Below are 24,271 nucleotides of genomic sequence, written 5' to 3' on the forward strand. Positions count from 1 at the left end.
AGATATGACTGAACCTGTTTGAGATCACTGTGCTGTGCACATGTGACTGCCTATGCCCGGCCCTGGATTCTCTCAATCTGCTAGTAGAACTACTAGTAGTAGTACTACTACTAGTAGTAGTAGTACTACTACTAGTAGCGTAGATCTACGAGCTGGATGAAGAACAATCTCTGAGAACTTTGTGTTTGTACTTGTAGCTTGAATGAAAGTATTGGGAGTAGTTTTTGGCAGCCTTCTTCTTCTTCTTCGTCCTCCATTGAATTCTTCTTCAGGAGTGTCCTTTTTCCAGTCCCTCTCTTGCAGTAACGATCACTTTTGGCTGACCTGGTTTTGATTAAGGAGGCTTTGCTGGCACTGTTAGAGCCTTGCACTGCACCATTTCGTGCTGAGCTGTACAGGATTCACTATAGTGGAGGCTCTCAACTTCGTATGGCCACCCCAGCTCGCGAAGCACTGTTTGGTGCTGGAGAAAGTGTGCAGGCCAGGCGGAATAAAGTAAGTTCTCCAGTCATTACTGAGTCGACCAGCTATGTGCTATGTAGCCACTGGGACTATGCCGGTGAGATCCAATCTTGTTTTGGTGTAGACATCCTGCATGAGTAACCGAGAGAGAGAGAAAGTGAGAGAGTATTCCTCAATTCAACTGCTTCAAAGATATTCACTGACATTCGTTGTTTTCCTCATTGATCCGCTCACTTCAGTGAATATCAAAATGCCCTATTCCTTCCCTGTTGTTGTCCTATTCGTCGTGTTATTTCTCCTTCTCTGCTCACTTTGTATTTTCATATTATCATCCTAACTTTACAGAAATGGAGATCCCCTTGGTAGGCCTAAACGGCCTCTGGGGAATCCTTGAAATAAATTATACGAATCTTGCACAGTAGGTGGGAAAGAATGTAGTCTTAGTACAGAGCAAGCCTTGGTGGCATTGCCATTGACACAGAATCTTCCTGTGAATACCAGCTGAGCAGAGCACCAAGCTACACGATCAGCCAGCATCATCGCGTGCTAGCTGCATCCAGAACAGTGCACGGATGCACGGTCAGGCCCATACGCAGGATTCAAACTGGAGTGGTTCTTCCAGTCTTTGGGTGGAACGTTTTGAGCGCATGTGTAGTTTGAGATGTACAGGTAATCTACAAGTCAACAGTGATTATTCTAGACAAGTGTCAGTATAATATGCATGGTAATTATAGGCTATAATAGTATTCCGGTATACAGTTCAGTGTAGGGTTAATCGCCTGGAGTGACTGTGTGATCTTCGCCATCACATGCACCAACGTAGAAAAGCGCGCTCCGAAAGTGGAAGAACCGCGTTTCGCCATGCTGACACTACTGCATTGTATATGCTGAATATGTCTGCACTCGTGAGCTCAGGTTACTCGATCGAGCACGACCGGTCGACCATTTCACTAGTCACTGTTCAATTAAAGGGGAAGTTAAGCCTAAAATCAATTTGCACAAGTTGTAATCTTCGGGTGCTGAGTCGAATGGTCTTGGTCCGAGGAAGCTGAGACGCTCCTTTCCTCCTTTATGCTCAATCGAATTCACCACTTCCACCGAAACTAGGTGACTGCATTCTTATAGATGGGGATTTGTATATGCAAAATGTCACTAAAAGCGTCATTTCGTTCTTATAAAAGCACAGATGACAACGATTGGCCCATATGTTGTAGTCTCAGTCTTTTGGACGCGGAGTCGACTGATCCTGGTCCGAGAAGGCTGCAATGCAGCGTTCAGCCCTTATTTCCAATCGAACATGGTCAAGCAGTCACGTGTTCATGAGTACACCAGTCACCTGGTCACCGTGCCTGCAGGGTACACTTACAAGGAAGGTTCTGCTCTACGTTTCGGGAACGCGACGCAAAGAATCACGCGAACTCTCTTCGCGTTCCCGTAACGTAAAGAAATCCTGTTCTGCTCTACGCTTCACGTAGAGAAGTCACGTGGAATGTGTACTGAGAATTTCCCCTTCCATATTTGGCAGTTTTCTGCATGCAGCTGATCGATACCCAGCAAATCCGTACGCATTTTCTCTGCATGTGCCACAACGTAGAGAACCTCATCTCCGCATAGAAATCTGGAGCCAAAACACGCGAAGCCGTAGACTCTAACCCAGACACCTGCTCTCTACGTGATTTCTCTACGTTTCACGTATAGCAGAACCTCTCTACAGCCTGTTGGGGCGCATTCCCGTCACTCAAGTTGAACTCGGGTTGAACCTTGGTGTGAAAGTTAGTTGTACTCGTAGCCTGCAGGCACCGGCACCGCCCCCCCCCCCCCCCCCCCCCCCGGTACGGGTCTGGTGGTGTTGTTGATCATGTAGAAATGCAGTATGTGTCGGCTTGTGCTGGACAAGTAGTAGTAGTAGTAGTTTTCATTATTTTACTAGGGGAGTCCCAACAGGCTGCTGCCTTTTTACTGGGAACCCTAGGTGAACTTTAACCATATTAATGAACAGAGCAAGAGAGTGGGCCTGTCGACAGTCAGCTGGAAGAGAGTTTCATCTGCCTGCCACCAGAAAAGAAATAGAGCGTATGCCATACTGCGTATAAACGAGTGGGAGAACTAAGGCTCTTTGTGCCTTGCCCCGGGTGCATGCCTGGTGACCAGATGCAGTTGCCCGAAGCTGGTACAAAGACTGAAGAAGAGGACTAGCAAGATGCTGGGCCAAGCAGCGGTACACAAAACATAGAGCTTGAGGCTAATATGCTGTTCCAAAGAATAGAGGTGATATAAGCGAAGAACTAGTTCAGTGGGCGTGGTACGATCGAGTCCAAACACTCTCTTCATTGCTATGTGACTAACGGTCACAATCCTATTGTACAGAGTTGTGCTTAAACAATGTAGGTAAGACAATGCCATCGAAATACCATGTTGGAGAAATGATTTATTTCAATGTTTGTTGTGCATGAACTCGCTGGTAGGTGCACTTGTACGTGCACGTTTCGATGAAGACTCAGAGTGGCTTTGCATTCCTTTTCGTGTTTGTTGCATCTGTCCCCTGGTGTGATGTGCCCTTTCCGTGCTTCTCACTTGTGCCATATAGTGGTACTAATTCGATCGGTGGCGTCCCTTTCTTGCTGTGGAGAGGCGCTGGGTACGGAATGCCCAACTGCCGGTCAGAGTACATGTAGTTCTTCGAGAACTGCACAATGCGTGGTCTCACGAGTCATGGTATGCTTTGGCTTCCGACCAACATTTCCATGTAGGTGTGCGTGGCACTAAGCCACACGCGTCAAGGTGCTTCTTCAAGTTGCCAAACACCTTTGTTGCGATGTCGTAAATTGAATGGAAAGCACCAGTGCAGATTTCCTCTCTGCCGTAGGTGTACTGAAAGCTCTGTTTCTTCGCTTCAAGCCATGGGTTGTTACGTCTTTGGTGTACCTTGATGCTTCCAGCAAGCCCAAGATGATGAGCTCCTTTTCTGGTGTCCCCATCTCTGCAAAATTGAGAGATGTTTGCTGCAGCGCGCTCCTGCATCAAATATTCTGAGACAGTCACAACAAGGGTTTTGCTGCATCCACAGCTGGGAGTAGCATTCGCGGCTGCTTGTGCAGCGCCACCACTCGCCACTGCTGTAGCATGCTCAGTAACCGTCTGTGCTCCACCAAATTAACACATTGCTGCTTCTTCGGCGCCGACATCTTCTTCGACATCGCGATCACTGTCATCATTGTCATCGTCAACGTCAGAGGAACAAACTACCAACTGACTATCAACAGCAGCCTCAGCGCTCAGCGGAAGTTCCACGTCGTGTCCAAAGAAATAATCATCTAAGTTGAGAAGAGCCCCGTGGAGCTCACCGTCCACGGCGAAGGGCGGAACGAACGACATCTCACTAATATTTTACGTTTATCTTCCCAAACAACCAGCAACAGCTAGAGAGACCTCAACCGTAACCGTGGTGAACAAACCCCCGGCGGGGGACTAACCAATACAATGTGATCTTTCACAATGCTCCTTTCCAGAGTGATCCGTGACGGTGTAGCAAATGTCACTATAGCTTGCCAGCCGACAAAACTAGCATTTCGCTCAAGAACTCCTCCGGCCTCTGCTTTGGGCTTATGTTCACTTGTGTACTCTGCCCTTTTCGACTCAGATCGCAATCTTTACCAGTCCTCTCAACAGATTGCTTTGGCGATACAAGCCAGCCTCAGCAAGAACTTGCCACTGTTCACCATGGCTCACCATCATCCAAAAACGTGAGCCTCCAAGTCCGATACAGTATGGGCGATTCAGACTACGGCCAACTGTGACCACGTTTCTACGACTCAGATGGATTTGATCAGTAATTGTGCATAAAATTTTGAAGCACGACTGCATCACCATGGAAATTCAAGTTTACACGTGACTTTGGCCATAGTCTGAATCGCCAAATAGCGAGTGAACAATCGCGGATAAAAAGCAAAAATAAATAAAAAGTCATCTTTCGCCATTCATTTCCTCAAACTGAGTGAGAGCGTGAATGTTCGATCAGGCATAGGTCATCGCATGGACCATGATGGACTGCGCGTCCATGACTAACTGTTACCTTGGTTACGACGTGTAAAAACAGTCTTGCCAATCACAGACAGGAGGAAGTGAAGAGATGGTTACACTATTGGTAGGAATCTATCGGCGTCTACTGCCGTCTACGGTCAAGGCAGTGCTCTGAGTCTGACTGCTTGTGCTGAGTTTGCGGACGGCGGCTAGCACTACACCTACTTCAAGTACAGTAATATAATAGCATGCTTTGAGTACAGTAATAATTATTAGCATGATTCGCAATTTTAATAGTATTTTTGCTCTTCTAGTCCGCTCGGATTTTCCAGGTACAGATAAGCATGGCACAGATCTACATCTCCCCAGGTTTGAGGCCACGTGGGTCGAAATAACAGCTCATACATCGACCTCATCATCTGCACTTCCTGAGGCTCTCATTACTGGATGCGTTACCCGCCACCAAATACGTCTTCCACTGATATTGACAATTTTGTGGGCTGCCTGCAAACAGTACTTGAGACGACCAGACACTTACGGAGTATCCGGGAACCTCCTCAAGTGGCTCCACAGCTACCTGGCGGACAGACGAATCCAGGCCGTTGTGAGTGGCCAAACCTCACCTGAATTCCGAATCAGCTCAGGTGTGCCGCAAGGGAGCATATTGGGCCCCACTATGTTCCTCCTATAACTATGTCAATGACATAGAGGACCACCTCCCAGCCACAACCCAGCTCGCCATATATACAGATGACACTACGCTATATCAGTGCATCCCGTCCCTGACCGCTCTCTCAGTTGGCCTAGCGCAGCTCCAGACTGCTGTGGATGCCCTAGAGCTGGAAGATCACATTCGAGCCGACAAAGTCGCAAGTCTTGACTATTTCGCATCACCGTCAACCCTGGCCGATTCCTCCAGCCACGTTCAATGGGGTGGCCATAGAGGAAGTGGAGGAGCAGTGAAGTTGCTTGGAGTGCTCTTCGATCGGAGCCTCTCCTGGCTGGTGTGTCTTCCCATCATCCTGCACCTTCAATAATGACCACCTCCGCTGACACCCTCACACATATTCCTGCTGAGTTGGCTGCTGCTCTCAACGAGCACTTTGTGCGAGTTGACACACAGGATGATGCTGCCTGGCCCGTCCCAGATCTGTCTCATCTCCCTTCCCCGGCCTCGAACCTCTCAAACATGTTCATCTCCTCCGAGGCCGTGGTTCGCTACATTGAGAAACTCCCCACAGGGAAATCTCCAGGCTATGACGGTACAAGCAAGGAGATTCTGAAGGCCTTGAAACTTTCTATCTCCTATCCTCTCTCTCTTATCTTCTACAATTCCCTGTCCAGCGGCGTTTTTCCTGCTGCCTGGAAATATCCTGTGGTTGTGCCCATATACAAGAACAAGGGAAGCAGACACGATCTGGTAACCATCGCCCTATCTCTCTGCTGACCACCTGCTCCAAGATACTTGAGAGAATCGTCTATGATCGGCTGTACCATCATCTGGCACCTCTGCTCCATGATATGCAATCTGGGTTCCTCCATTGTGACTCTACCTCCCTACATCTAACCAACCTTGTCCAGCGACTGTGCACCCTCCGACACCGCCGGCATTACATTGGTGTACCGCAAGGGTCCACCCTGGGACCGCTACTGTGCCTGGCCTTCGTCAACAACGATCTCCCTGTCCTCAACCCTGGCGTGTCTCTGTTGGCAGGCGACATTTGTATGCTGCGCACTAGTCGGACTGTCCCTCTGTTCCCCGTCTTATACTGGACCTTCAAGCGGGTATCACGGATATCGCCTCATGGATGACATTGGGGAAGCTAAAACTTAACGTCGGGAAGACCAAGGTAATGATCATCCCCCCACTGTCTACTACTCTCTATCACCCTCTCCCTCCCTTAGTATTCCATTTCTCCACCACTCCCATAGAATATGTAGATCATCACAGGCATTTCGGAGTCCTTTTTGACACCAACCTTTCCAGTAATCACCATGTTTCCCACATATGTAAGTCTAAGAAGACTAGTCAGGCCATAGGTATACTCACATGGCGGCGCCCATCTTCCTGACAGCTATGGTGGTCTTTTTAATATTGCATATAATAATCTTGCCACATTTTGACTACTGCTGTACTGCCTACACAAATATATCTACTGCCCAAGGACAGAAACTGATTATGTTGTCCTCGACCAGACCTCTCCTAGAAAGACGACGAATCCTGATGTGCTGTCCTCTCCATATCGTATTCGACTTTCCAAAATACCCCCGCATATTAAACAATTTGACTGGTTTCTTCAGGATAGGTCCACAAGGAACCTACTCTCCCTTCCTCTAGCCTGCTCTTCTGCATTGCAACACTCCCCCTTTCAATGGCTATTCGCAGTGGCTTTTGCTGCACCAGGAGACAAAGGACCTTTCTACTTTAACAGCATTCAGGAATGCCTTGCTTTAGACCACCATGTTAGTCCATGTTTGCTTCTTTTTCTTCTTTTCCTTTTCTTTTGACTTCTTTCTCTTTTCCTTGCTAGCCGTGGTTGGCTATAAAAACCCTGCAATCGCCACGCAAAGTGGTCATTGGCTGCCCCAGCGATGTATTGCTTGGAATAGAACTGGAATCGACTCGGATGGAGAGCCAAGGAGAAAAAAAAAGGACCAAAGAACGTGCAATGTTATCGCATGAGCTGATTGTTTAGTATCTAGGGGTGTAAGTGGACATTATAGCGTAACTTGTAGTTCCTTGTTCCTTTTTCTTTTCTATAAAAACTGGAATTCTGCAATATTATGTTTGTAGGTGCGTGACTAATATAATAATATAATAATATTCGCGGGATCCGCGTTAGCATCACTTGAATGTTCAGAAACACACAAGCTATAGCCTTCGCTTCCGCAGGCCACCACTATGCCTTTGCGTGACTACTACTTCATATCATGTACTACAATTCGTACATGACTTTTAAGTCATGCCACATATCCTTTCTTGCTGAACCCACATATTGTGATACAGATTGTAGATAGCCATTTGAGGTAAAATAAATAGCCATTAATGGAAAAAAAGGAAGAAGAAGAGAAGGTTATTGTACCATGCCAGCCGGCTATTATTAAATAATGATTCTTCACTTCAGGCTCTCAACCAACAACATAAGTACAATATGTACATGACTGTACATGTACATATACATAATTGTACATGCACATGCATATTGTTAGATTGACAGCATGAAACAAGGTGGAGGACACTGTGTTCGGAAACAGTGACCTTACTACAACCTTCCGCGGTTGGCAGAGCCCCAGTCCCTGCGGACCATTTGAACCATATGGGTGTTGAACCCGATTCTGACCCTCATTATGCGGGGGGGGGGGTGGGGGGGGGGGGGTTGGAGACTACTCCTTGTGTCCGTCGTGTATTCTTTGATCGCTCCTGGATGTCGTCCTGGTAGTCATCTAACAATAATAACAATATGACAATAATTATGACAATATAACAATATGACAATATGCGTGAACTATAACAAGGTTTATCTAATACTACAGTACAGTGCTAGTTTTGAACTAGTACTGCCATTATTGGGTTATAATTATAATGATTGTACATAATGTTCGTGGATGATGTCTAAGTGTCTGGTGGTGCCAGGTGACATACAATGTACATGTACATGACTCGACTGTGGTCATCCCCCCCCCCCGTCATACTCACAGCACACTACTGGTGTTACGTCACAGTCTACGTGCCTCGTCAGAAAGCCTCTTACCCTCTTAGGTACAATACACGCAACTGCAGGCTGTTGTAGGCAGTATGATGCTAGTGTCGAGCCAACTAGCTGTAATTACTACTAGTATTCCTAATTAATGAACATGATTCGATTGGTGGATAGCCATTGGCGGACTATGCTCAGCCAATCGTCAAATTATGCTTTTGATTATGCCACAATTATGCTAACAAATATGCTGAATTATGCTCGGTTCCACTATGTATTCACGCTGTACATAGAGGATTGAGAAACCACGCATACACACACGGCCATGCCCTAAGCATAATTTTTGTCTAAACCGAAAGATTATGCCGACCTTACAAGTTGGAATCCGTATTATTATGCCGGAGCATAATTTTTTGACGAAATACCAAGATTATGCCAAATATTATGCCGGCATAATCCGCCAAGGGCTATGACAAGGAGTCGTAACTGGGGTATTTAAAAAAAAACATCTGCAGGCTTTCTGACAAAGCTGTATTATGCCCCTAAGCATCATTTTTGTCTAAACCGAAAGATTATGCCGACCTTGCACGTTGGAATCCGTATATTATGCCGGAGCATAATTTTTTGACGAAATCCAAAGATTATGCCAAATATTATGCCGGCATAATTCGCCAAGGGCTATTGGTGGAGCTACAGGTACAACCGTACAATGTACATGGCTGAGAGGCATTGCATCACCACTCACGAGTCCAGGCCAGCGCATGCACCTACACCAACACCAGTCCTAAGTAAAGTCATTGTAGAATGTGGTAAAATATGGGTGCAGGAAATGTGCAACTCTACACATGGTCTGGTATAGTGTTCATCGATGTATCCACGTCTGACGGTCTGGTAACAACAGCTACATGTACATATACATTTACAGTATAATGAAGGGCTTGAAGGCAATAATTACTACACATTCCGAAGCCAACAAAACAAATTACGACTTCTGGGTCAAACAATCGGAGGTCCGCCCACAGGTTCGCTCCTGCAGGATAGATTCAGGGGTGATGTTTTCACGATGTTGAGTTTCATGATAGAAGAAGAAAAAAGTTTTTTAATAGACTTCTCCTAACGTCAGTCGTGTATTCTGTGATCGCTCCTGGATGTCTTCTTGATAGTCATAAAAAAAATTGTAGCTATTTTAACCCGAATTGTTTTTCTTAAGTAGCAGTACTGAAGAGACTTGGCAGCCGTCGGTCCAGGGCTATTGTCAAGAGGTAGTAATAACTATCGTCATTAATAATTATTGTGTAAACCATACCAAAAAACAAGCATTTCGGACCTTTCAGTTCAATCGTTTGGATAATTGGCATTCCACTGTTGTAAATTTCCTGACATGACTGTATACATGTATGTACAATGGAAGGTCGTTGTGGGCTTGGTATAGACTATAGCCTAGTATAGGCTATACACCTTAGTGTCGAATGCAGATCTCACAAGTGAGTCACAAAGCACTAAGGTGTAAAGGCATAGTGGTGGCCTGCGGAAGCGAAGGCTATAGCTTGTGTGTTTCTGAACATTCAAGTGATGCTAACGCGGATCCCGCGAATATTATAGGCTATACTGAGTATAGGGTGTGGTACGGTGTGGTACGGCGTGGTGGTCAGTGGCTTGATTATGAACTGCCCGTAACTGGCGTAAGACTAAGATTAAGAGTAAGAGTGATAATGACAGCGTGTCATTACTGTGATCTCACTCAGACTGTCAGAGAGTGCCTCTCCGATCCCCGAGTGCATGCAATTATTTAGGGCACTGCATGCCTGGTTCAGTCGCCGATCCCGGAACTGTTACTCTTCGCCGGTGTTATTGTAATGTTAGTACTGTTTTACACTGCACTGATATCCGTGTATTCATTCACTGACTGCCCGGACTGCTACTACTAGTACTAGTATTACGATTGCCAGGAGTTCGAGTGTCGGCAGATGCAGACGTACATGTACGTAGCTACGTAGATCGATCAGGCCACGGCCGGCAGCACACGTGCTTCACACGTGACATCTAAAATTGCTCTGTATGTGCGTGTATATACGTCATTATACGTATGCACTCTGCGGACTAGTCGACTGTGCATGTGGAGCGTGTCGTGGAGGTACATGTACACGGGCACGTAACGACATAATTATGTATGTATGTGCAGGATGCCAATGCGGCTATACTGCGAACACAAGGCAGTCTCGATCCTCTTGATCTTGACACCTGGTCCTGTAGCACCATGTACAGCTTGTACTGGGTCTCCGTCCTCGGCCTAAGCCTAACTGTACTGGCCTATCACTATTACTAGTATTAGTATTGCTACGTTGACCATTGCGGCATTAGGACAAAATACCGGCATACTGTACTACATGCAGCTGTTGGTTGCTTTTCTGCTGTGCGAATAAATAAAAATAATAAATAAAAAAACTCTAAAAAAAAAAATACATGCAGCACGGACACAGAAGTCAGAACGGTTGGCCAATTGGTGGGTTTCACGCTGAGCGATCATCGATGATCAGGCAGGCCACACTTTTCAAGTGCTGGGGGCATAACCGTTACATCCCTGATACATTCTTGATACATCACTGTATGGTGAGAATCTTAACCCGCACTCTGCCGTTCCTTCATCTTTCCGCTGTTTCTCCTCGCGGGGCACGATTCTTGTCGAGGAGATACACGTACATGTACTAGTATATGGGTCACCGAGAGTTGAGAGCTAGCACCAGTTGTTACATCTGTGTGCTGCTGCTGCTGCGTGGATTGGGCTTCTTGTCTTCAGCTCCTTCTTCATAGTGGGTTGGGTGAGAACCATACCTAGACGATCCTACCATTGTATGTTCTAGACAACGTACGCCTTTCCGGACCTTCACTCTGGTTTCAGGAAATTCTAAAGTTTACTTGCACGAATCCTTCCTCACCACGTCTGTTGTTCTCTTCTTCTGATAATTGAGAACACTGCTCTTGCCGGGTAGTGCTAGTCTCGGGTTTGGCACTAATAAGACGTGGAAGTTACTGATTGCCACCACGCCAGGATGACATCGGAAAAATACAGAGACTGCAAGGCATTCCAAAGGTAGGGAAGACCTCCGTGCTGCTGTGACAGTGTGAGTCCACGTAGTTTCCCCTTCCAGCATTATACATGTACATGTAACACACATGTACTAGTAAATGAACAGTTCGTATGGTAGTGTATGGTAGGACACTGATTGAAAATAACTCCGACTGTTCCGCTTCTGTTTTGCAGGTATCAAATGTTGCCTGAACTTTCATCGAGTCTCAGTTCACTTTCAGAGATCTACCCATGGTCACAGTTGTTTGCATACATTCGTCCAATTGGCTTCGTCCGAGCCAATGCATCTGTACCTGAATAGGTCATCTAGGTTACTGAGTATGATGTTCATCCTGCTCAGTTCCTCCCCATGACAGTGATAGTACTGATACCGTAAAAGAAAATTTAACGTCATTGTAGCAGCACTGAGATTTCCCATGATGTGTGGATGGAGGCTACCAGCAGGTCTTTCCACTCACGGATCGGTTTTCAGGAGATACCTCACACAACTCATCGCGCCCGTCAACGGATTCTTCATTTCCCCGAATGGTCCCTTTCGAAATCGTGAGTGCGCGTGTGCTGCTTCAAGGCGGAGATCGAAACAAACAAAATAGCAATAAAGACAGATCAGGCCCTCACGAACCTGCACGCGCGTCTCACCACATCCGGCCACGACACCTATTATATCCTTGCCTAGAACTCTAGGCCTTCTACAAGTTCCAGAAGGCTAGATAGAGGCTAGAATCTAGCTACTGCTGACGTGTGTGCCCGGAGAATTAGAATGCCCGTTGCATTGAACGTAAAATTCACGGTGACGCCAAAATACCTAAAATCTACAATTGTACGGCTTATCATCATGCGCTAGGCCTACTGTGCTGACCATGCTAGTATTTGCTAGTGAGGCTGGGTGCAGATAGAAACTGTAACGACCACCTTTGTCTTGTTTTTCTTGATTTCTGCCTCGAAGCCACGAGCTGTTTCCGCTATTGCAACTGTTAGCCGACAGTCACGATCGCATTCCTGGACAGGATCACCCTGAAGTCATGCACAATGAAATGGAAAACCTCCTTCGTCTCGAGCTGGGCAAGTACGATGTAAGTACATCCTGTGGTGTCATCTTTACCCAGGGGGTACCATTCATGACGAGCGTGTGCATGTGTTTAGGTTCCCCGTACCGTCATTATGTCTCAACAAAAGAATCAAAGCTATCGCAAAAAGAGTAGTTGCGATGAAGATCACCATCCAAAAAATTAAAGATGGTGAGTTTTCCCGTGAACGTTGCCGGATCGAGATTCGACACGGATCCGCACAGCAGAATTCGCTGGGTGATTATCACAACGACGACGAAAGCCCGCGGACAGTGCCAGATCTTATCGGCAAGTAGGTGGCCTGTATGTGCATCTGTGTTTAGGATATTTCACTTTAGTTGCAACGCTAATAATGTTTTGATCCGAAGTTCACATGCTCCGACTTCATACTGCAAGTATTAGGCGATTCAGACTACGGCCGATTGTGGCCACGTTTCTACGACTCAGCTTAGACGTGTTTGATCAGCGACTGTACAGTATCATTTGAAACACGACTGCATCACCATGGAAATTCAAGTTCAGACGTGATTTTGGCCGTAGTCTGAATCGAAGCATTTCACGAGTGAACTAGTTAGTTACGTTTGCTGTGGGGTTTTTTTGTAACCGTAGTGCATTTCAAATAGACTCTACCACTGGAACATCATCTCTTCTACCCGTAACCCGAGGGGTTCCGCAGGGACAATCTTGGGTCCCAACCTTTTTAACAGATATGTGCGACTCTTACCTGACCTGGCTGCAGGGAGAGGTGCAAAGCTGCTCATGTGTGCCAATGACAAGACTTTGTACGCTTCCTCACGGGATTCAATAGTATGCGCCGATGTCTTGTCCTCGGCTCTCGCTAAGCTACACAGTGAACTAAGATCACTGGGCATGAGCGTTAATTAATGTTGACAAAACCGTGGTCATGAGGATCTTGCCGAAGAATGCTCCTGACGTACAAAGACCAGTTCTTGTTGAGCTGGGTGGCACTACCTTAAGGGAAGTGAATGTAATTCGCTGCCTTGGTATCCTTATCGATAACAAGCTCTCGTTTGTTCCATACGTAGATTACCTCACCAGCAAGGTGTCACGCAAGATAGGCGCGTTGCGACGCACCTTCCTCCAAATGGCAGCATTTGCCCGTCGCCAGTACCTGCTTAGTGTGATGCAGCCTGACTTTGAGCATTTTTTCCCTGTTTACGCATCTCACCTATCAGCACAGTTCAGGGAGAGATTGTTTACCTTGTTCTGTCGAGCTGTACGAGTTACCTGCGGTGCTTCATACCATGCTGCTGTTCCACCCCTTCTTGCTTCTCTTCAAATAGAACACCTTGGATGTCGACACATTTATCATTTCCTTACGTTTATGTACGCAGTAACTAACGGATGGGACAAAGGCATTGTACAGACCCCGTGCATTTAGCACTTACCATCGACTATGAGTTACAAACCTATCGTCGTTGTCTGTTATTCTTGTTTTATTTTTTGATCTTTCGAATAGATCCCGTGCATTGAGCACCTATCATCGAACATGAGTTATGTGCCTATCGCCTGCTGTCTTTTTACTTTTATTTTTTATTTTATTTTTTGTTTTCCTCTCCGCCCGCTCTGCCTGTCTTCTGGCACATGCGAATATGTGGACTTACTGTTGACGTAAACGCGGACGTGCGTATAATAATTACGTTTACGTTTATTTGTCATATTGTTCAGCCTGCATCATGCTTACGCAGTCTTTTCCCTTTGCCCACCTCTAAGCGGTCAACTCGTGGAACTACAACAAACAATTTGTCAATTTGGTTGTTTAAATCCATGGTAGGGTACAATTCCACTTCTTCCAGAGCATCCCTTATGTGGAATGCCCTCCCTGCTCACTTCAAATGAATTGAAGACATTAGATCATTTTCTACAGAACCTTTGCACGCTCTAAATGCCGACAAATTGGCTATATCCCTATATCCCCTCCCTTTTGAAAATGTATTTAAGCAATAAAATAAGGCTTGGAATTTTTTTAAACTCAACTCGGATGGTGAGCCAATTAAATTATGGTGAAAAAGGAGAAGGACAAAATGTTACGAATTATGACTAACTGTCCACCAACGTAACCAGATTTTATACAGTCAGCGAGTGCGACACAATTTTTTGAACATGAATATCGACGGACTTGCCCCTTCTGTTCATGTCTTGCCCGCTCTAGTAATGATTCATGAAGCTGCCCAGTCCACATTCCTTCTCCGTTTTTCTTTCCTTCCAGTTGCATCTTCCTTTCTGCTCTGTTTTACTTTCTCTTTTCGTTTGTCCCTCTTGATATTTGTACTTTGTACTGTTGAGGCATTGAACTGAAGTAATAAAAACCGAACCAAACCAAACCCCCTGCTTCCCCCTCAAAAGCCTTATGCCGTTATTTTCATTTTCTGTGAATATAGTAACACACACAGAGTTCATCCACAAACTCCAGTCCTGCTCGATGAAATCCAGTCGCTTCATTCAAGATTGCGCCTTGCACCATTTCGAAGCCCAGTGTTGGCAGGTGTACGGCCGGCTGCGCAAAGCCCGGCGTATACTTGAGTGACGCTGTGACTGGATTTCATTTAGCATCACTGTACATGTACATGTAACCGGCCCAGTTCCACAATGTACATATCTACATGATTGTATGTGTGACGTTGTGTGACTTTTGATACCTTGCAGTTGCCTGCATTCTGGACACAACAGCTGAGCCCCCACTATTACATGTATCTGCACACACACACAAGCACACACACACATACACACACACACACACACACACACACACACACACACACACATTTGGACCTTTGGAAAGCCCATCGCCGAAGGCGATGATAGCTATTAGGCGAGGCAGTAGTTCTTTTGTCGGGATAAATCATTCGGACGGCGAAAGTCGCGTCCGCAGACACAGACGAACACTCTTGGTTGGGGCTGACTTGGTGGCTTCCGACGGCTACGCTCGCGCCAGTCCCTCCGCTCCTGAGCAAGGTGAGACCATTGCGCCTCCGGGATACAGGTCGCAAGCAGGTCTGAAGCTGCCACATCTCTCCAACCACGCTTGGGTCCATGGCGGGGCTGCGTGTTGGTGCCCTCCACACACACACACACACACACACACACACACACATACACACACACACACAGCACACACATTCAGACTCAGACTCAGACATGCCCATCGCGGAAGCGATGATAGCGAACAGCTATGTTAGACATAGTAACTTATGCTGGGATTGCACCACACGCGCGCGCACACACACACACACACACACACACACACACACATACACACGTACACACTAGTAGTGATTGTCGTATGTTATGTTGTGTCTTGTGTGTTGGGGGGGGGGGGGGGGGGAGAGGCGGGGGTCATACTCTGGATTGGTCTGAATTTGGCGTTTACAGTTGCACATATTAGGCAATTCACACGACAGGCACATGCACGTTTTATAGCTAGTGATTCACGAGAAAAGTGGCTGTGTGGATTCACACGGCTGCACTCGACGACAGGCATGTTTGCATTCAGTTTGGAAGATTTACCCACCAGTTGCCATGCGTATTTCAAATGCCGGGCAACTCTACAAAACATGGAAATAGTAGCAAGGTGAAAGGAACTGCGCACAAAATCAAGTCTTGTTTCATGCTTTTTTGGCACGAGATGACACTGGATGATTGCAGATCAACCAATACAACCATATACTGATGTGTTTTGCCTACAGGATAGGACTCGCATTCGTACTCCGAAGGTCCAGGAAGGAATGGATGACATAACCCAAGCTGTAAGATCATTGTTTGTCTACCCTTATGCATTTCTATGGAACTAAGGATTTGCAGAAAGTGTGACAGAATCTCATAGCAATCTCCAATCAATGGGAAATAATTGTTATGATGTAGCATGAAATAACATAATGTCACCACTTGGAATTTGCCGGGTGCTAATTTTGAAGCTACTAGTAGTCTGTTGTGTCTGACGAATGGAATGAGCACACCAGCAGCATCTTCGAGCGCCTTGTGAAGCTAAGAATGCTTGCAAACATGCCAAGCTACTCTCTCTCTCTCTCTCCCCCCCCCCCCCCCCCCTCTCTCTCTCCCTCTCTCTCTCTCTCTTCTTGTCTAGATATTGGATGAGATGTCAAATTTACTGGACAACTGCACAAAATTGCTCGATGTAAGTCCTGAACTTCTCCCGTCTAGCAATAATATAGAAGAACGTGCATTGCAGACTCAGCGATGGACGTTCAGGTTGGTTGTAACTATGAGTTTCATGCCGTTGGGCAATCATCAGACAACTGATACTCGGGTCTACCCAACAGTATCCTTATAAACACATAGGGCCACAAGCATAAACAAATTTAGCGCTAAGACTGGTGTACTGGCGCGGGCTAAGGCGCGACAGTAGAAGTGCCAGGAGGGTGGCGGGCAACAGGCAGGTGTGAGCATGAAAGCGCGGAAAGAGACAATGGGGAGGCAGTGTACAGCAGATGGGTGGAGGTGCCAGGAGGATGGCGGGCAATGGGCCAGTGCGATCGCTAGGCGGTCTTTGGTTGACGGGCAGCCGTGAGCAGAGTGGCATAGCCAACAACAAGCCAAGGGATTGTGTTATTAATAATTGATATTGGGGTGCAATCAGCCTTATCAGCCATGCAAGCAAAGTTCTCCTTAAAATCATTCTTCGCCGATAGCAGCCGCAGGTGGAGCAGCTACTTTCCGTTGAGCAGGCAGGGTTTCATGCAGGCCGTAGCACGGTGGAGGAGATCTTCAACTTACGGATGCTGATTGAGAAAAACCGAGATCGGCAGCTAGCCCTGTACCACAATTTCATTGATTTTCGTAACGCATGGAGGTCAGGTGGTTGGCGTGACGGGCTTTGAAAGGTGTCTCTGATAGACCGATGTAAATCTTGCTGGTAGATTCGGCAGTGGCCTCGTACATTATCTCTTTGGTCTGGCACTCTCCGCGCAGCAGGCAAGACTCCTTGATTCTGCAGTTGCATGCCTTAGTTTGTTCTGGCTCTCGCAGGTTGCTCTTGTTGTGGCTGCTGATCACCGCTCCCATGTTGGGCATGCAGCTGTAGCTCACTTTCAGGGTGTTACGGTTGAAAATCTTCCCGAGCTTGGATGTTTTCGGGAAGTGCCTGGAGACAAGGCTCAGGAACCTACCAGCAACGTTTGTGCTGACATTCTTGGAGTACGGGGGGGGGGGGGGGGGGGTTGAACCATATGACCTTCCGGCTGCGGTTCTTCCTGCCCCTCTGCTCACGTGCCTCGGGCTGAAAGCTCAGCACTTCATTGTATCCACTGGCCTTTAATGCGGTCTGGGACACGGGGGCTGCATGGTTGAATGCCTCGGCGTCGCTTGATATAGTGGAAAGGCGCTTGTTGACAGCAGCAGGGATGTTGTTGGTGATCCCAGGCGGGTGATTGGACTGCTTGCTGACGTAGAGCGGGTTGTCATTCGGCTTTCGGAAGGGTTGAAATTTCCCTGAGTCCAGGCTCATCGTGACATCCAAGAAATCCACCACCTTCAAGTTCGCTTCGATGGTAATTCTTAGGTGGAAGCGCTTGAAGATTTCCGTCAGCTTTTTTCTGAGGCGGTCTGCAGCCTGTGGGCTGGTGTCCTTGAGAGCGGCCAGTCCATCGTCTCTATAGAGGCGATAGCGGATCTATCGACTAGCGGATCTATCGACGTGGCTTGAGAGCTGGTTGAGAAGAAAGGCGCCCACAAGTTCGCACGTCTCGGCGCCATCGTAACTTTTCATTGTTACGTCAAACATGTCGCCCTTGTCCTTCATCCAGGGGCGGCCATCATGGAATAGGATCGATTTTCGGGCCTGAAGGATGATGTCCATTTCACGCGGTTAGATCGTGGTGAATTGCTCCGCGAACGATAAAGCCTGACGGAGGAGCTGCTCACCAATTGACGGGTAGAATTTTACCACGTCAAAGCATTGGGGAACGTGTGGCGCTGTTTGTCGGGTATCTCCTTGAACCACTCGTTCACTGACATGGTGTTCCTCCATAGGTTCACGGCCGTTTGGCAATGCACAGCAGCCACGATCTTCTCTTGCTCACCACACCCACTTCCGTCTTAGCTGGGTCTTTGTGGTCCACTTTCACGACAATAACACACACAGAAGTCTCTGCTGTGAGCACGGTGGCTCGGCAATGGCTTTATTTATTGATATTATATCCTCTTCCTGATTTTTTTTTTTTTTTTAAATAATTGGATGCATAGAGATAAGAAAAATAAGCACAAGATACTGCTGCTAGTCGCACAGCAAAGCACACAGAAAACGACAAGATGTTACAATGAATGTAACAACACCCGTCCAAGCTAAAGGACCTACAACCCTGCCCCAGGGCGGTATCTTGAAAAACCCCACACACTCACCACACGGTCATCATCCAGCTTCAGTTCAATCACAATACAGTAGTATTCTTCCCATGCAGATTCAATTGAACTCCCCTGGCGCTAGCTATACAATCTGAAGCTGTACGTAACCATACAAAGGCCCGCGACGCACACACCACCCCTAGGTTTTTTGTTTTTTTTTAACTAAAAAAGAAAAGCAGTCGTAACTGCCACAGCCACATGGCCAATAAGATAATATCGATAAACACACACCCAGAAGTCAGGGGTGGGAGGGTGGGATACAAACTGCACCAACGAAAAGCCACTGCGAAGTGACAGGAATGCGGTCAAGCACAACATTTTTGCTGAAGCAAAAAGTTGCAGGGAAATCCCAAAATCAGTGCGATTTTACATGAGCCCCAAATGTTCAAGTTACCCACAAAGACACAAGCTTTCCAACTCTCTTTGGCCGTTGGAAAGCATACCGTTAATGAGTCTGCAGGGCAGCGCTCTAGCGAAGTTGTTTTATGATCTTTGAGTGTTATAAATGCTTCTGACTTAGCCAGTACATCCATCCTGTTTTGAAGATCTAGACCCTCAGCGATCTCCCTCGCCTCGCTGTTGACTTCATCGTAAGCATTCTCAGGCGCGATCTTGTAGTTTTTGGTGATGTTCTCTCTCATCAGCTTGCTGTATTGCTCTTTTGGTACTTGGTACAAATTCCGGGTTTTATCGGCTTTCACGATTGATGTCCTGAGAGTTTTTGATCGTTTTGGTGTCTTTTCTCATAGCGTCTTGGAGGCTGTCTGATACTTGGCGGAAGCTGAACATTTCAGCCACGCGAATGAGGTCCTCTTCAAAGGCCTTCAATTCATAGACTTGCGGAGGACAGGTCCTGCTCTTGAAGCCGAAGCGTTCTGGTTGCTCCTCTTCGCGATCCTCGCCATTGAGGTAGAACAAGGTGGCCCACCTCATACGCTTGATGACTTGCTCAATCCTGTCAATCAGACATTTCCGGTACTGCTTGTGTGACGGTAGAGGGATGTTCTTCAGGGAATATCCCAGTTGTATTGGCCTTCAAGCGTCCATAGCTAGCTTGCAGTGTAGGGGTAGAGTGCTCGACTGGTTCATTACCAGCAATTATATGACATCCCACAGAGTCCGAAATTCCGTAAAATATTTGCGCATTTACTGCAGAGAGTGATCTTGGAAGGAAGAAAATTGCTCTGAACTATGGCCATGATCGAAATGTAAGGCATCAAACCAGTGAACCACGCCAACAAGACAAACAGTTACACAACGAAAAAAACGAAAGTGAAAAACATTGAACAACCGATGCGATCTCAACTCCTAAGAATCATGATTTTCTTCTCCACTGAAAAGTATCTGTTACCTTGGTGATCTTGAGGAAATAGCAAGAATTGACCTTCTTCATGGTCATTTCTGAAGCTTCCTCCAAATATTGTCAGCCAACAAACCACAGCATTGTCACCTGGCTAGTCTGATCTCTGTCCTCAAGAAGGACCAGTTCCAAAAGATTGCAGGTCCAGTGCGCTTTCTAGCTTCAAAGATCTGGGAAATCGCCTCATTCTGCACATTTCAACCAGCTTCTCAATTGTTTCTGGCTTGACATTGAACAGCAAGAAGATGAAAAGCACTTCTTTCTCAGTTTTTTTCGAGTAAACTACCTCTCCAACCGCGTGGCTTTCTCTGAAGGCCATTTTGTAGGGGCTTTCCCATGGCCATGTGCTGGATGCATGCCATGTCGATGTACTGACATGACATGATGCATGCTGTCATGTACAAGGACGTAGACTACTCACAGTACTCAGTGACACATATGTATACAGTCAGTACTCTGTACGACTCGTAGTCTAGAGTGACTGAGTCAGGGAGTCGAATTTTATGACTGCCTAGCCTAGCGCCTGTTGACAAATAGCAACTTGTTTGGTGTAAATTTCGTTTAGAGTGGCTGACAGCTTTGCCAGCTTGATACTTGGTTTCATTCTGCAGGTCACTGGTTTGAGAATACAGTGTTTTTTGCGGCTTCTTCAACGGATATTGTGCACCATCATCAAGGTGGTTACCTATTTGTGATGCAGCTTCAACTAAAAGTACAACAACAAAAGCAACAGCCTACATTCAACAGCCACAGCCCATGACAACCAGAACAACAACAACAACGACTACAACAACAACAACACCAATTCTCGTTCCTCATATACTGGCACACACAGAGACATAGACAGCAATAGCGGCAACACACAAATTAAAGGGTAGTTGGCCGCAGCCAGATGTGACACTTGCGCAGCTAGTGGGGAAGCACTAGCCATCGGTATTCAGTATGAAAAGATAGAATCTTGCGGCCTACGTATATTGAATGCCTTGAAAAACGCGTCAACATGTTGAAGGTATGACCAGCATCAGCCAAGGACTGATGGTCAAAGCAAATACCAAAATACACTGCTATAAAAAAACACACGATCCTTGAAGGGTGGTGGCGTTCCTACGGATGCGGAAAACTCGGCCTTTAGCCGAGTTTGACGCGAACAGTGAAATATACAAGTAATAATAAACAGAACTACAAGGACACATTATGTCACCATAATGTCGGCTGCGCAACCAGTCACTCATCTGACATAAGAATTTTTGAAGCAGCTAGTTGTCTGGAAACTGGGCATGCTTCCAGTTTGTGTCGGTACTTTCAAACTCTGGTTGCTGCAGGTGAAAAGAGATTCTCGCAAACCTATTAAAATGCAGTTGCAGGCAGCGGTGTACAAGAATAAAAAGAAACGGAAAGAAATAACAAGGGTGCTTCAACGTTGACTGGGTTCGATCACTGAACACTAGACAAGAATGTTTGCAAAACAAAGGTAGAAGAACTGGTCAGCCTCAAATGCTACCTCAAGGACACACAGCGTATCCAAAAAGTAAAGAAAAAATGGAAAATGGTGAGCTGGAGGCGACTGTCGCCGACATCACTGAGCAGTGCAAATGGTATGGGCAGACAAAAACCAATAGGAGAAGACCTACACAGTACTGAAGGAGATGTCAAGCATGAATGCCAAACCTACAAGTGAACCTGAAGGAGACGAGGATGTGGGTGATGCCATCTTGGCTACCCTGGCCAAAGATTTCTCTGAGCTACGGCAGCACATACCTGCACAGGAAAACCAGCAGAAGCATAACGGAGAGCCTCATCATATCGTTGGGAAACGGCAACAGCAGCGCAACATGAAGAAATAGAAAATGTGTGCTGAAGCTGCATTCTGGTTTACAAGAATGTTTGGGTCTCACTGCTAAATTACCTCGTACGCATGGCCTGTGTAATTGCTTTAGTCTTTTCTCTGCTCTTTCCGGTTGCACAGATGTTTAGCTTGTACAAGTGCTTTCACTTACTCCCACCCACTCTCACCTCTCTTTCCGGGTATATACGGATATCATCGCTTTTTCTTCTATCTTTCACACTAGTAATGTACTGCGTCCGGACTTCGCTAAAGCTTAGATAAATATTGATACCTAAATCTATAACTTGCACTGCTTCCAGGAATACAATGCTGGTGATGCTATGCTTTACCTCCATTAGCCGTCTGTGCCATTGTGCAGATTTGTATTCAGACAAATTAGTTTCATGCTACAATGCTTTCGTTGTGCTCTGCGGTAAGCTCATGATTAATCAATGCCCCTTTCTGTGGAAGAGACAAACTGCCGGGCAGCACGATCCCCTCCTGTCAAGGTAATCAGGTAGTGAGCCCGTGGGCCTTGTCCATGTACGTTCATGCAAGCATCCCAACCTGGAGGAAAGAACTTCACAGGGAAATTCTTCGGTCCCAACCCCCTTTGTCCAGTTTCTGATTCGAAAGTCAGGAATAGACTATTTCGTTTCAAGGAGGAAAACTTCCTTCTGCCAGCGGAGAGGGCTCGACACAATAATGTGGAGCACTATTACACGTAAAACTCCATTGTGCCTTTTGTGACTATTTCACTTCTATTTTTCACTGCACAGCAGTGCAAGCTCCATCAGCAGCCTCAAACATTCGTCAACTGAGAAAGGGCCCAACATTCCCCGAACCATCAAAATATCTACAGCAAACAAAAGGGAGATTTTCAAATTCATGCATTGAAGAATACATTCAATAAATTCACCCAAAATGAAATGAAATCACCTGATAGATCGTCACTGATATCTGATATCTTCATACTCCCAAGCTCATAGAGGATAAAGTCTCTCCATTTCACAAGGTACTGCACGCTGCCACCCTAAAGCAACAAAATTCACAGTGCAACGAACAGCTCAATTGTGTCGACCTCGCGACCTGATTTATTACAATAAAATAAACGTACCTTCTTTCCCACTGTCGATCCGGTAAGAAGCAGCAAAAACTTCAGGCCCCTAAGACTGCTTGAATTTTCTCCACAGCGGACTGCTGCTGAAAACATCAGCTTGGCGTAAAAACCAGGCTCATTCTGTCTATGAGATACCTAGCGTAAATGAGAGCCTTCTCGTCGCCAGCCACAACAATAACAACAACAAAAATCACCTCCACCGAAAAAGACATGCAGATCAGAGAGCTTGTTGTGTACAGCGTGAGTTCAAAAAAATCCTTTTTCATTGAGATCACAAAAAAAACTTCACACTTGATCGCGCGAGCTCAGCACCAGCAGTGACGTTGGGGTGGAAATATTTTATTTGAAAAAATTTTGTCAGGCGCGATGTCGCTGATTGCTGGTGATGTAAAGCCAGGAGCGTGGACAAATTCGCTGATCCCCGAGCTGCAGAGAGTGCTCAATTATCAATACCACAATCCCTTGGCCTGTTGTTGGCTATGCCACTCTGCTCACGCCTGCCCGTCACCCAAAGACCGCCTAACGATCTCACTGGCCCATTGCCCGCCATCTTCCTGGCACCTCCACCCATCTGCTGTACACTGCCTCCCCATCGCCTCTTTCCGCGCTTTCATGCTCACACCTGCCTGTTGCCCGTCACCCTCCTGGCACTTCTACTGCCGCGCCTTGGCCCGCGCCAGCTTTCTCCCCATACCTTACACCAGATTTAGCGCTAAATTTGTTTATGCTTGTGGCCCTATGTGTTTATAAGCATACTGTTGGGTAGACCCGAGTATCAGTTGTCTGGTGATTGCCCAACGGCATGAAACTCAGAGTGACAACCAACCTGAACGTCTTCTGCTGAGTCTGCTATGTACTAAGTTCTGTCTCTGACATTGAGCACTTTCTGCAGCTCGCGGATCAACGGATTTGAAGAACGTGCACTTGTATAATTGTAATGGTTGCATTGAATATTCATTTGGTTCAATGATGCCATCATGCCCAGTCAGAGATCAAAAGTGCGAAGAACATGTACATTGCAGCTACGACAGTTGAAGCAGAGCAGCAAACTCTAGATCCGTATATCCTGAAGCTAACAAACGATACTGTATCTATGTGACCAGCACGGAAAGGCGTATACATTCAGAAATACTTCCGCGAGAAAGTTAGGAGTCTGTTAGCTCCCGGCTAAATGCAGGCCCCTCACACTCTTAGAACACAGGGTTTTGTAGTATTGAATAATTACATGGAAGAAGTATTTAGACAAGAGA

General features: G+C 46.5%; 1 protein-coding gene and 1 long non-coding RNA gene across 3 annotated transcripts in view; one reads left to right on the forward strand and one right to left on the reverse strand.

The window, feature by feature from the left end:
- Positions 1 to 10,784: 10,784 nt before the first annotated feature.
- LOC135805344 (homeobox protein Meis2-like) overlaps positions 10,785 to 24,271 on the forward strand; it is a 48,716-nt gene continuing 35,229 nt past the window's right edge. The window contains exons 1-4 of one of the 2 annotated variants that reach the window (XM_065319367.1): positions 10,785 to 11,271; positions 12,215 to 12,341; positions 16,043 to 16,102; positions 16,441 to 16,491. In XM_065319367.1, the coding sequence (XP_065175439.1) occupies positions 11,231 to 11,271; positions 12,215 to 12,341; positions 16,043 to 16,102; positions 16,441 to 16,491 (279 nt within the window). In that variant the 5' untranslated portion in view covers positions 10,785 to 11,230. The remainder of the gene's footprint in view (positions 11,272 to 12,214; positions 12,342 to 16,042; positions 16,103 to 16,440; positions 16,492 to 24,271) is intronic. The other variant, XM_065319368.1, reaches the window with a different exon arrangement.
- On the reverse strand, positions 20,944 to 23,666 carry LOC135805347 (uncharacterized). The gene is made up of 2 exons (XR_010551132.1): positions 23,019 to 23,666; positions 20,944 to 22,934 (listed from the first exon to the last, which is right to left on the reverse strand). It is a non-coding gene; the product is annotated as an uncharacterized LOC135805347 (long non-coding RNA).

This window comes from Sycon ciliatum, chromosome 1 (assembly GCF_964019385.1).
Source record: "Sycon ciliatum chromosome 1, ocSycCili1.1, whole genome shotgun sequence".
In the NCBI taxonomy this organism is placed as follows: Eukaryota; Metazoa; Porifera; class Calcarea; order Leucosolenida; family Sycettidae; genus Sycon; species Sycon ciliatum.